General features: G+C 42.8%; 1 protein-coding gene across 2 annotated transcripts in view; it reads left to right on the forward strand.

Annotated features, from left to right (window-relative positions):
• Positions 1-12,405, forward strand: part of LOC143280044 (uncharacterized) — a 111,395-nt gene that overhangs the window by 33,899 nt on the left and 65,091 nt on the right. For both annotated transcript variants that reach the window (XM_076584523.1, XM_076584522.1), the window contains exon 2: positions 11,913-12,047. In XM_076584523.1, coding sequence (XP_076440638.1) covers positions 11,913-12,047 — 135 coding nt within the window. The remainder of the gene's footprint in view (positions 1-11,912; positions 12,048-12,405) is intronic.

Genomic DNA, 12,405 nt, shown 5'->3' on the forward strand with positions numbered 1-12,405 from the left:
ATTACACGCTGCACCGCATCTACATCACACACACACACACACACACACACACACACACACACACACACACACACACACACACACACACACACACACACACACACACACACACTGTGACACATATACACACACTGTGATGCATACACAGGAGTATGAATATGCCCATTTTATAACTTCTTCTCCGTGTTGTTGTTGTTCTAGTCTTCTTCTTCTTCTTCTTTTTCTTCTTCTTCTTCGTGTTGTTGTTGTTCTTCTTCTTCTTCGTGTTGTTGTTGTTGTTGTTCTTTTTCGTGTTGTTGTTGTTCTTCTTCTTCGTGTTGTTGTTGTTGTTGCTGTTGTTGGTGTTCTTCTTTCCGACTTTAGGGGGACCACGGATGACTGTTACTCTCTCACGCTGTTGTTAAATGCTGCTTACAGCCTTCTTCCTTCCCTAACTCCCCCATACACTCTAATTTTATGTATGTGAATATTTATTCAATGTTCGTGATTTTATTCTGGGCTCGGATTAGAATGTATCTGGGTCATAAGAGTTAAACAAAGAGTGGGTATTGTTTTAACGTCGTTTTTGTGTGTTGGAATAGCATGGACGTTGTGCTCGTGTCAAATATTTCATTGTGTCAAAGCAAGGTTGTTCACTGGCAATGCTTTTGCGCAGTTTCCGAGACAGAAGGCGCCGTGAGTCGTCGTTTTTTTTCTTCTTTTTCTTTTTTTGTAGGGCCTCACTCCTCCTGTGTTTCCTCTTCCTTCAGTTCTTCCCCACCCCCTCTTTTGTGTGTGTGTGATTTTTTTTTTTTTTCTGTGGGGCTTCCAGCATCCTGTTGTTTTTCAAACGCACTGCTGTTCTTTTTTTTTTTTATACACGTTTATGTATGCTTGACTTTTTTATGTAATAATTTTGGCCCTCTCCCTTGTCTTTTTAAAGCATTTTTTCTTTCATTACCCATTTTTTTCCTTTTTTTCTTTTTTTTGTGCAATCCCACAGTCCTATCGTGATGCCCCCACACCACACCACCCCCCACCCTCCCTTTGTCTTGTCTGTCTGCTTTTTTGTGTGTCAGAAAAAAATCTTACAATAGCATTCACATATACAAATTAAATATGTCATATTTATGGCTTCGGGGTGGGTTTTTTTTAGGGGGACGGGGGGGGGGGGGGGGGTTGTTCTTTTTTTTTTGTATGTTTTTTTGTGTGTAATAGTTGAATGGAAAAAGGAATAAACAGATAGGTAAATAAACAGGTAGAGATAAATGAATGAATGAACGAATAAATTAATCAATCAATAACAAAAAATAGTATAAAAAGAAGAAAATCACACATACACACTTTCAAATACGTAAAAAGAAGAAAGAAAAAAAGAGATAGAGCCACACAGACAGTTTTGTTGTTGTTTTTGTTGTTGATGTGTTTATCTTAATCTAAGCAGTGAGGTGAAATTAAAGAAAGAGGACATGGCGAACAGGAGTGGGAAGGAGAGAGAGGGGTTGGTGGTGGATGGGGTGAACAAAAACAGGAAATGACGTAAGAACAGGAAGCAAGAGCAAGTCACCCGTCACTGCGTCCTTGAAGAAGGAACTGGGCAGACCCTCACGCTGCTTCACTTCATGCAGCGGGCATGAGATGAAAAAAGAAAAGAAAAGAACAATGGTTGATAGAAGAGCGATGACAATGACGATGGATATGAAAACAAAGAGCAATGGTTGATAGAAGAGCGATAATAATAACGATCACGGGTGCAGAGCCTCTAGTGTGAGCCTGTCATTTTTAGCGGGTAAAGGGATGCTGATATAAATAGCCTACACCTTATGGGGGAAAAAATAAATGCACACAATCATAGGAAAAAGAAAAAAAATCCCCAGATTTTACATTTGAACACCGTACCACAAAACAGACAGGTTCAATGGATGATGCAGAAAAGCAAAGATATAAAAATAACCTTAACAAAATGAATATAAGCCATAGTGCCTTCATTTATTTATTTTTTTTATTGGAAGAAGTTTCAGTAAGCATACTGACACCAGGGGGACAAACGTCACACTTAAAGTAATCATGATAAAAGGTTGTCAGTTTGTCTTCCCACTTTCTGTCGGCTGGGAGGAAAACTGCATGAAAAACGACGAGTGTGTGAACCGCCCAGATGGGAGGTCAGGAGGAGTGGGGCGGGGGGTGGGGGGGGGGGGGAGAGAGAGAAAGTGGGCCAGAGACAGGAAGAGGAAATAACGGGCAAGAGAAGGACAGGAAGTAAGAGGAGGTCACCCAACAAGGGTCTCCACGTCTCGCCACCAGCCAGTCTGCAGTTCTGATGAATCGCCAACAAATCTAACTGATCAGGACACGGGACACCCCCTAACCCCTCCCCTCATCCTTCCCCACGTCTCTCTCTCTCTCTCTCTCTCTCTCTCACACACACACACACTGTCGTTTTCTCTCCTCATCTCTGTCTTTCTACCCCCTTTCTAATATCTGTCTCAGTCCCCCTTTTCACCCCTTTCTCCCCCTTCCTCCCCTCCCTCCGTTGCACCCCCTCTCAGTCTCTCTCTCTGTATTTCTCTCTGTCTTTATCTCTCCCCCCCCCTCTCTCTCTCTCTCTCCCACTTTGCCTTTCCCACTTTTTATTTTTGATTTTTACATTGACATTCCACAGGACACGGGGATAGGGACAGACGAAAAGATAATGACTGGTAACAGAACGAACTCGACGATGACGACGACGACGATGGGCGCATTCGCAACACATATTCGTCATCTTGGCCAGTAGCAAACTATAATGTTATATAACAAAAAATGGAGAGAACCCCACCCCCCCCCCCCCAAGAAAACCGACACTGACTGTATTGTCGTGGAAATGTAAACGGCCGTGTAATGTGATGGAAAGGTAAACGACACTGACATGTCGTGCAGGCGGCTGGGAAGGAAGCTGGTAACGATACACATCGTAACTGCCAGGCACTGACAGCCTCCACTGATAACCACAGCGCCTTTTCCTGTCCCCAGTTGCCCCAAATACATCACGTCGGTGCAGCTGCAGTCATTCACAAGGCCGCTCCGATGAGGGAAAGGGAGGAGTGGGTGTGTGTGTGGGTGGAGGGTAAGGGGTACGGAGGTTGAGGGGTGCCGGATCTTCTATGAGGAGGGGGAGGGGCTGGAAATTGGGTGTTGAGTGAGAGCCTCTTACATTTAAAAATTTTTTTTCTTCTTTTTTTTTTTCTATATTAGTTTCATGCAGTCATCATGTCCATTGCAGTCCAATGATGCCGCTATGTCTTTTTCGTCTGATCGGGAAAAAAATCTCTATGTGTCAGATACGAATCACAATATAAAAATGGTTTGAGAGGGGCTAGAGGGTATCTGCACATAAGCGATCTAATTTTGGGCTGTAGAGAAGAGAGAGAGAGAGGGAGAAATATTATTATTTTAACATAGTGTGTCTGAAAGAATCATTCATAAATCATTTTTACATCAGATGTATACAGTTAAAACATCACATTACATCGGATTTACGCAATTAAAACATCACATTACATCAGATGTACACAATTAAAACAACACATATATCTCTTTCTGTCTGTCTGTCTCTGTCTCTCTCTGCCTGTCTGTCTCTCTCTGTCTACTGACACTCATGTCATTTCTCTCTCTCTCTCTCTCTCTCTCTCTCTCTCTCTCTCTCTGTGATCTGTTTCTGTCTGTCTCTGTCTCTGTGTCCATCTCTCCCCCCCTCACCCCCCGTATGTCACATTGTCCCTTTTCTCGCCTCACTCTGCCTATCCCAAGAATCTAACAACATCGCTGTTTCCACGATGAGAAACGAAAAGATGGGTTTTGTTCAAGGACAAAAAAGGAGAGGAAAAAGATTTATCATGTGGTGTCGGGACCGTGCACGTGTGCGCGCTTAATTGGCTTTTCTTTAAAATTTGACTTGATGTCTTAGGCAATGCCTTAGGAAGAACATATGGATCTTCTTCTTTTTTTATATTTATTTATTTATTTTTTTTTTTTAAAGAAAAGTGACGAAGCAGGTGCGAGAAGAAGAACAGAGGTGGGATTGGAGGTCAGATTGTTGGATCCCGTCGTCTGACCAGCGTGAATTAATACCTGCTGCGTTGCGTGAAAGGGCACCGGTTAGGAGACCTACGTTTGTTATCGTGAGGAGACAAATGAATGATACGACATCTCGTACTTGACACATTTTCTTGCGATTTTGTATGAAGGCAAAGTCACTGTGATAGATGTATTTTTACTTTGGTATACATCACATCAACCGAAAAACATATTATATATAGCTCGAGCATTTTGTTTATTTACATGTATAGTCTTAGTGGAAGAGGTGGTGGTGGTGGTGTGCTTGTACATGCAAACGGGTGTGTTTGTGTGTGTGTGTGTGTGTGCGTATGTGTGTGTGCATACGCACGCGCGAGCTCGAGTGCTTTCGTGTCTGCACGATTGTGCCTGTATAAGCTTATAATTACATTCCTACTCACACAATAATTGCACAGTGCATGCTATTTGAAACTCGAGCTTTTCATTTTTAATGACTAATTTTTTAACACAGGAGCTCAGATAACACTACACCAAAAAGGCGGGGGCTTCGAGAACAAAGACAAGGTGGCGCACTGGCGGGGCATTTCTCATGATCCTCAAGCTGACCCCTCACGTGATAACGTCACACCCAGTCAATGAGTTGGAGCTGGCATCGTTTACTGTCGCTTGCCGCTCTGATTCAGACATCGTGCAGATCGGATCTAATTCAGGCAGCTTTTTATTTTCTTCTTCATCTTCTTTTAATTCAGATCTGCGCCATATCACCAACGCTTGATGTAGAAGGGGCGTTGGTGCTACGGTTTTCCAGCCGTCGCAATGGAGGCAGTGAGTGAGAATTTTCCACATGTTGGAGAGTGTGATCAAAGTCTGACTTGGAATAGTCGAAGAACCGCACCACTAGTGGAATAGTTCCACGTGATATAGCTTATAGTTGGCCAGAACTAGATCCCTGCATTGCAAAGTCTGACTTGGAATAGTCGAAGAACCGCACCACTAGTGGAATAGTTCCACGTGATATAGCTTATAGTTGGCCAGAACTAGATCCCTGCATTGCAAATGAAGGGATGCAGGCGCAGAAGACTAAACAAACAAGATAGTGAAGGAAGTCTATCTTTCCCTGACTTCCTTTCGATGCCACGCCTTTTCAGCCGCACTGAATATTCTCTCTCTCTCTCTCTCTCTCTCTCTATATATATATATATATATATATATAATGTAATATAAAATCTCCGCGTTGTCAGTATACGTATGTGATTGCCCGAGCATGTCGCCCTGACGTAATTATTTTTTAAAAAAAAATTCTTTCGTCATTAAAAAAAAAAAAAAAATGCGTTACTGGAGCCACCACGCTCATATCAATCAAACGCGATTCTGATTGGACAGTCCCGAGAGACTCGAATTTGTTCTTGGATATGCAGCTGAATTGGCTGCGAGCGACTTTTGAGAATTACTTTCGTATGTCATCATAAGTGGGCTCCGCCATGGGTACATGATTACCAGCTTGGAAACGTGCAACGCGTGAAGAGGGTGATAAGAGAAACAGAACAAGACGTCAAGGGCTTGACGTTTTACTGTCAGTCACCATAGAAGTCATGGATATATACAGCCATGAAAAAAAAGGAAAAAAAAAAGAGAGAGAGAGACAAAAAGATAAAAAATACAAAAAAAATACAAAAGACAAAACAAAACAAAAAAGAAAAAAAAGAAAAAAAAGAAAAAAGAAAAAAAAAGAAAGAATCTTCCAGGGATGATGAAACTATCCTGCTCACTTGCAGAACTTTTAGGCATCCACTGATTAAAAAAAAAAAAAAAAAAAAAAAAACCCAAAAAACCCAGCCATGTAGAAGTGTGCTGTTCTAAGATATCGCGAACAGTGGATAGGGGGCCTTGATAAGAATAAACAAAAATAACAATAAGATAAATAAATAAATAAAACCACCTCCACATCCCACAACGACATGTTTATGACCTTAGTATCCCGCCCTCTGTCACCAGTGGCACATTTTGATTAGTTTTTATTTGCCTGACGAAGATGGCGGGTTTCATTCCTTCTATATGACCTCGGAGTGTGGAGGGGAGGGGGAGAGTGGGTAGTAAAGAGAGGCTGAGTTGTGGGAATGCCGTTAAATCTTTATTTGATTTGGACAGATGAGATCCGTATGGCTTCTGGCTGTTATTGCGACACCATTCATCTCTCTCTGCCATGCGTGTCTGTCGCTCTCTCTCTTGCTCTCTCTCTTTCTCTCTCTGTGTCTTAAACACACACACACACACACACACACACACACACACATGAGGGGGTCTGGGGAGTCAAGCAACAAATAAAGGGAGGAAACGGTAGGCGGGGTTATATTATGAAAGAGGGGTGAAGGACGAACAGGTCACCAAACTGGGCCAGGACACGTGCTCGCAACACACGTGCACACCCAAAACGAGGAGAGGGGAGGAGTCGGTGGAGGGGAAAGGTCAACAGCACCAACAGTGTCAGCTTGTGCATCATCGACTTCATCAATCAGAAAGCTGTAGTGAGTCTGGTCTGTCGTTAAGATTGTTCCCCACTGACGAAAGATTAAAATGAATAAATAAGTAAATAGGTGAATAAGGAGAAGAGGAAAAGAAAAAAGAAGAAGGGGCAAAAAAAGCATACGTAATTATATTGCGTGTGAAATCTGGTCATGCTGTCTTAATTTCGTGAAAAGGACATTTTTCCGACCAGAACGAGGATGTAGCCCATAGTACAACACACACGCACGCACGCGCATGCATATGCCTGTACGTACACACGCACGTGTGCATGCCCTGACACCCCACCCTCACACACACACACACACACACCCTCACACACACACACACACGCACGCACTCACATCGTGTGCCCCACAACCCGATGTCCCCGCTGTGCTTGAACACCAGTGCACACGAGGTTGAAACAGTTGAACCATTGTGTCAAAACTTTTCATACCTCCAGGGGATGACAACAACAACAACAACAAAACAAAAACAAAAACAACAACAAAAAACAAAAAACAAAAAGCATGGCTTTTTGTCGAGTTCTTCGTAAATTTACTTGAATTCAACGAAAGCACATGTGAGATTGTTCTTCATCTTGTATCTAATATGGAATACGCACATGTTCTGTGTTTCTTGTTTGCCTCTATTTCTGTCTCTTGTTTGTGTTTGTCTGTCTTTCGCTCTTTCATTCATTCAGTCAGTCAGTCCTTCTTTCTTTCTCTGTCTCAGTCTGTGTCTGCCATAGTATCTTCCTCTCACTCATTTTGCCTCTCTTCGATCATGAATTTATCCCAGTGTTCATTCGTTGGTATCTTATTTGTTCACTTTAAAAGTTTTGTAATCAGATTCGTTTATTGGCCACTTCTTGAGGGGCAATGGCCTGACAAACAAGCCATTCGCATTCTCTCTCTCTCTCTCTCTCTCACTCTCTCTCTCTCACTCTCTCTCTCAACTTTATCTTTCTCTCTCTATGTCTCTGTCTTCAAGTTTGTCTGTCTGTCTGTCTCTCTCTCTCTCTCTCTCTCTCTCTCTCTCTCTCTCTCTCTGTGCCTCTGTCTCCTTGTCATTTTTTTTTTGCTGCGTTCGGTTTTTTCCCCTCCAAACACTTACGCTTTTATCTCTTGATAAAGTGTGTCTCTGGTGCATGTTTCTTTCATCAGTGTGACTGGATGGGTGTTGAATTGTTTGCACGTGCATGCGTGACAAGGAAGACTGTAAGAGTTGGGGGGGTTTGTTTTTGAATTTTTTTTTTTTTTTAAACTTTTTTTTCATATTTTACGTTACATCTTCATTCAAACATACAATAGGAAAAAAGGAGGAATAACAAGCCTACACACACATTCATGTACACATATACGCACAAAGAATTAAGCAAACACACACACATTATACAGTAGCATACACACACAAAAAAAAACTATAAAAAAAAGATTGCAAGAGTTTGGCTTAAAATGTTTGAAATATTTATCTGTGAGTTGTAAAAGTCAGTCTGTCAGTCAGTCTCTCTCTGTATCTCTATCTGCATCTCTCTCTCTCTCTCTCTCTCTCTCTCTCTCTCTCTCTCTCTCATACCCTCTCTTTCTCAACCCCACTCACATCTCCGTCTCTCACTCTTTCTATCTCCCTCTCTTTCTTTCTCCGTCTTCCTCTGTCTTTCTACCTGTCCCCCACGCCCAACTTATCCTTCATTCTCGCCCACTCTCTCTTTTAATGCAGGTGTCCGTGTGAACCCACACAGGCGCATGTGTCCATGTTCGTGTGCCTCCAGACTCGTAATGATGAACATGTATTGTGGTTGTTGTTTTTTATCACGACAGATTTCCCTTTGCGAACTTCGAGCACATCTCGCCGGGGAAAACGCGTATACATAGTGCAACTCCACCCGCATATGTTTTTGACTCACTTGTGTAAACAATATGAATCTATGTATATAATAACCCAATGTTCGTGTGTGTGTGTGTGTGTGTGTGTGTGTGTGTGTGTGTGAAATTTTAACAAATTCATTTTATTTGCAAGTACAGAATTTGGATTAAATGTGGATACTGAATTAACTAGAATGAACACAAAAGACAAATCGAATGGACGGTTGAAATGAAGTTTCTGTAACTGTAAGCCTGTTTAACACGGCTCTCAGCAGACGGAGAAAATGTATGCATGTTGTGGTGTGCCTGAGGCGACGGCAACGCCTCCCTTTACCGCGGACATGAAATAATTTCTTGAATGATCGGGATACGCCAAAATACCATGATTTAAATGGCGTTATCATATCGAATACCGTAATCAGTTTATCATGCTAAAAAAAACAACAACAACAACAACATAAGATTAAATATCAATTTTTGTTCTTCGCTGGTAGATGTGCTTTAGCTCTGTGAGTAAGTCTTCTTACTACCGACCCGAATATACTTGGTACTGTGGTATCAACACATTGTAACGATTTTTTCTTCTTTTTTTGCATGTGTGTGTTTGTTGGTGTTTTTTTGTTGTTGTTGTTGTTGTTTTGTGTGGGTTTTTTTGTAAAGTGCGTTCCACGAGTAAGTTGAAGGCCTTGCACCTATGTTTTCTTCTTTTTTTTTCCTGACAGTATTTACTCTGACGACTTAGAAATAACATGAAAAATCCGATAGAGATCTGGGTTGGAAAAGGTGCGTACAGTTACCATCATACTGAAACCGTATATCACAGTATAACTCGTACAGTAATACACAAATTTTCTGCTTACCTCGCGACCATCCGGTTGACTGGTAAGAGAGGAAAAGTGTGGCGTATGTATACACACGTACACACATACGTGCATAAACATACACGCATACACTCATGCATACAAACACACATACACCGCCACACACACACACACACACACACACACACACACACACACACACACACACACACACTTACTCACTCACTCACTCACAGACGCACTAACCATGTGGAGACTAGCACCACTTCAATGCTTGAAGACTCTTAAACAATGCATGTGACCTGCTTTTACACACACACACACACACACACACACACACACACACACACACACACACACACACACACACACACACACACACACACACACACACACACACACACACACACTAATTATGCCATTGTTGTGAAGTCGACAGACACAACTCAAGTTTGAAGACTCTTGAAAACGCATACTCAGTTGCACCGCCTTCCCTCTCAACTTTTTCTTTTCCTCTTCCCTCCTGCTGCCCGCCCTCATCATTCGCTTTCTTGTTTTTCATTTTATTCTTTTACTTCGTGTCTTCTTTCTTCAACTCCCCGTTCTTCTTCATCGTCTTCGTCGTTTGCCTTACTCTGCTCTTTGCACTACGACTACTGCTGCTGCTGCTGCTACCACTACTACTACTACTACTCCTGCTGTTACTACCACTACTGCAATCACTACCATAACTACCAATATATCTCCCCGTGCTTCATCATCATCTTCTTCTCCTCAGCATCTAAACGTTGGTGTAGTCTACTTGATATGTCTTATTACCACAAGCAAATGCAGTAAGATGTACACGGACTGGTCCTTGAGAAAACTAAGAAACTTCATCTTCCCTTCTCCTTTAAAAAAAAGAAAAAAGAATTGTTTCGTGGCTGTTAAAGAAAAGAAAAGGAAAAAGTATTCGTAACCATTGTGCTGATACATGGTCGCTGATAAAGCCTCCAAAATCCCCGTTGACCTAAATAGTGAAGGAGCGGAGAGAGTGGGGGGTCAAGTATGCTGCACACCCCTGTACAGGGAAGGGAGGGTCAGTGGGGGTAGGGGGTGGGGGGAGAGAGTGGTCATATCCGCTCATTACGGCAGTGCAGGGGATGTAATTAAATGTGTGCCGGTCAGCATCCCTGGTCTGGTTTGTCTGCTGACTTATACAGTTGCACTACCGACCGAACCCCTTGCCTCACGCTGTGACTCATATCGGCCAACATTTTTCCTCGATTCTGATATGAACACGGTCTTTCGCTTCACATAACTAGTTACTCGAGACCGCTACTTATAATGTCCAAAAACATAGCTAGGGAGGCGTGAAAACGGCGACTCCTTTCGTTGATGAGAAAGCTTGCACTTGATTTCCACAGGGACACGTGTGATAATAAACAGTGAGGACAATAGTGGAACGGGGGCTCAGTGGTTGCGCGTCCCATTGGCCGGAAGCCAGTGTCCCGCACCTGACCGTGGTCCTTACTCCCCCTTCCAGTAAGGCCTTAAGTTGTGATCTGGGTGCTAGTCTTTCGGAGGATACGATAAACTGATGTCCTGTACATAGCATAATTTAGCGTACGTAAAAGTACTGATGGCAACAAAGGGGTAGTCCCTGGGCAAAATAATGTTGTAGAAAAGTCCAGTTTGATAGGAAAACAAATCCACTTGCGTACATTCCTTAATAAGGTGACACTGCGTTGTGGGGATGCTCTCTCTCTCTCTCTCTCTCTCTCTCTCTCTCTCTCTCCTTTCTTTTTGTGACAAACAACATAATACAGTACGACTGATAATTATGATTCACTCACAATGACGGGTAAGGTAATACACCCCTTGTAAGAGGTGTGTATGACATGCGATTTGCATTTGTGTCTGTACCTGATGGGTGTCGACATTAAAACGAAATAGCACAGTTCACCTGCACACTTTTTTCCTCACCATTTTATTGTTGACGAAATGAAATAACCGTGGGAAAAAAAATGTTGTTGCTTACTAGTTTGTCGGGTGACAGTCAATTCGAAGACTTCGCCATTTGGATGGATAAACGTCGGGCGCAATAGTCGAATGATTAAAGCGTTGGACTTTCAATCTGAGGGTCCTGGGTTCGAATCTCGGTAACGGCGCCTGGTGGGTAAACGGTGGAGATTTTTCCGATCTCCCAGGTCAATATGAGTGCTGAGCTGCTAGTGCCTGAATCCCCTTCGTGCGTATACGCAAGGAGAAGATCAAATATGCACGTTGAAGATCCTGTAATCCATGTCAGTGTTCGGTGGGTTATGGAAGCAAGAACATATCCTGCATGCACACACCCGAAAACGGAGTATGGCTGCCTGCCTACATGACGGGGTAAAAACGGTCATACACGTAAAAGCCCACTCGTGTACATACGAGTGAACGTGAGAGTTGCAGCCCACGAACGAAGGAGTGGATAAACAATTCAACCCATCCAAGTGGACGTGGAACAGGGGGAAATGTATTGAATAATCGCTATCACATAGTTACATATCCAAAAAACATAGTAGATTTTACTTCAGTATTTCTTTCTCACAGTCAGCATGAAGAACATATGTGTCAGCGTGTGTGTTTGAGAGAGACTTCGTGTGTTATTTTCCAGTTGGAATAATACAGATGTACTATCTTGTACCGTGTTGTACAGAGTGTCCTGAGGGTCTGTACGGGGCGCGCTGCGAGAAGCGGTGCAGTCCTGGTTGCTACGGAGGATGTCACAGGACGACAGGACGCTGTCAGCACGGCTGCGGGGCGGGCTGGATGGGAAACAACTGCCGCAAACGTAAATTACTTCCCCTCATTATGTTACTGTTCAGATTATTTTGTATGCCATTAGGTTTGTGCATCGTTACAAAACAGTGGGTTTTGTTTTGTTGTTGTTGTTGTTCGTGGTGGTGGTGGTTGTGATATTTTGTTTGTTTGCTGTACATTTGATATTCGTGTGTGTGTGTGTGTGTGTGTGTGTGTGTGTGTGTGTGTGTGTGTGTGTGTTTAAATTCCCCACCATTGCTCGGTTCATTGCAAATGTAGAAGTGTTCTGTGTCGAGACACAGAAGCAGATGTATGAGCGTTGTGTACATGCCATCTGCTGTAAAAGTTTTAAGGTGTGGTGTAAGCTAGCATCTTGTCGTTTCAAATGA

Source organism: Babylonia areolata, chromosome 3 (genome assembly GCF_041734735.1).
Source record: "Babylonia areolata isolate BAREFJ2019XMU chromosome 3, ASM4173473v1, whole genome shotgun sequence".
Classification (NCBI taxonomy): domain Eukaryota; kingdom Metazoa; phylum Mollusca; class Gastropoda; order Neogastropoda; family Buccinidae; genus Babylonia; species Babylonia areolata.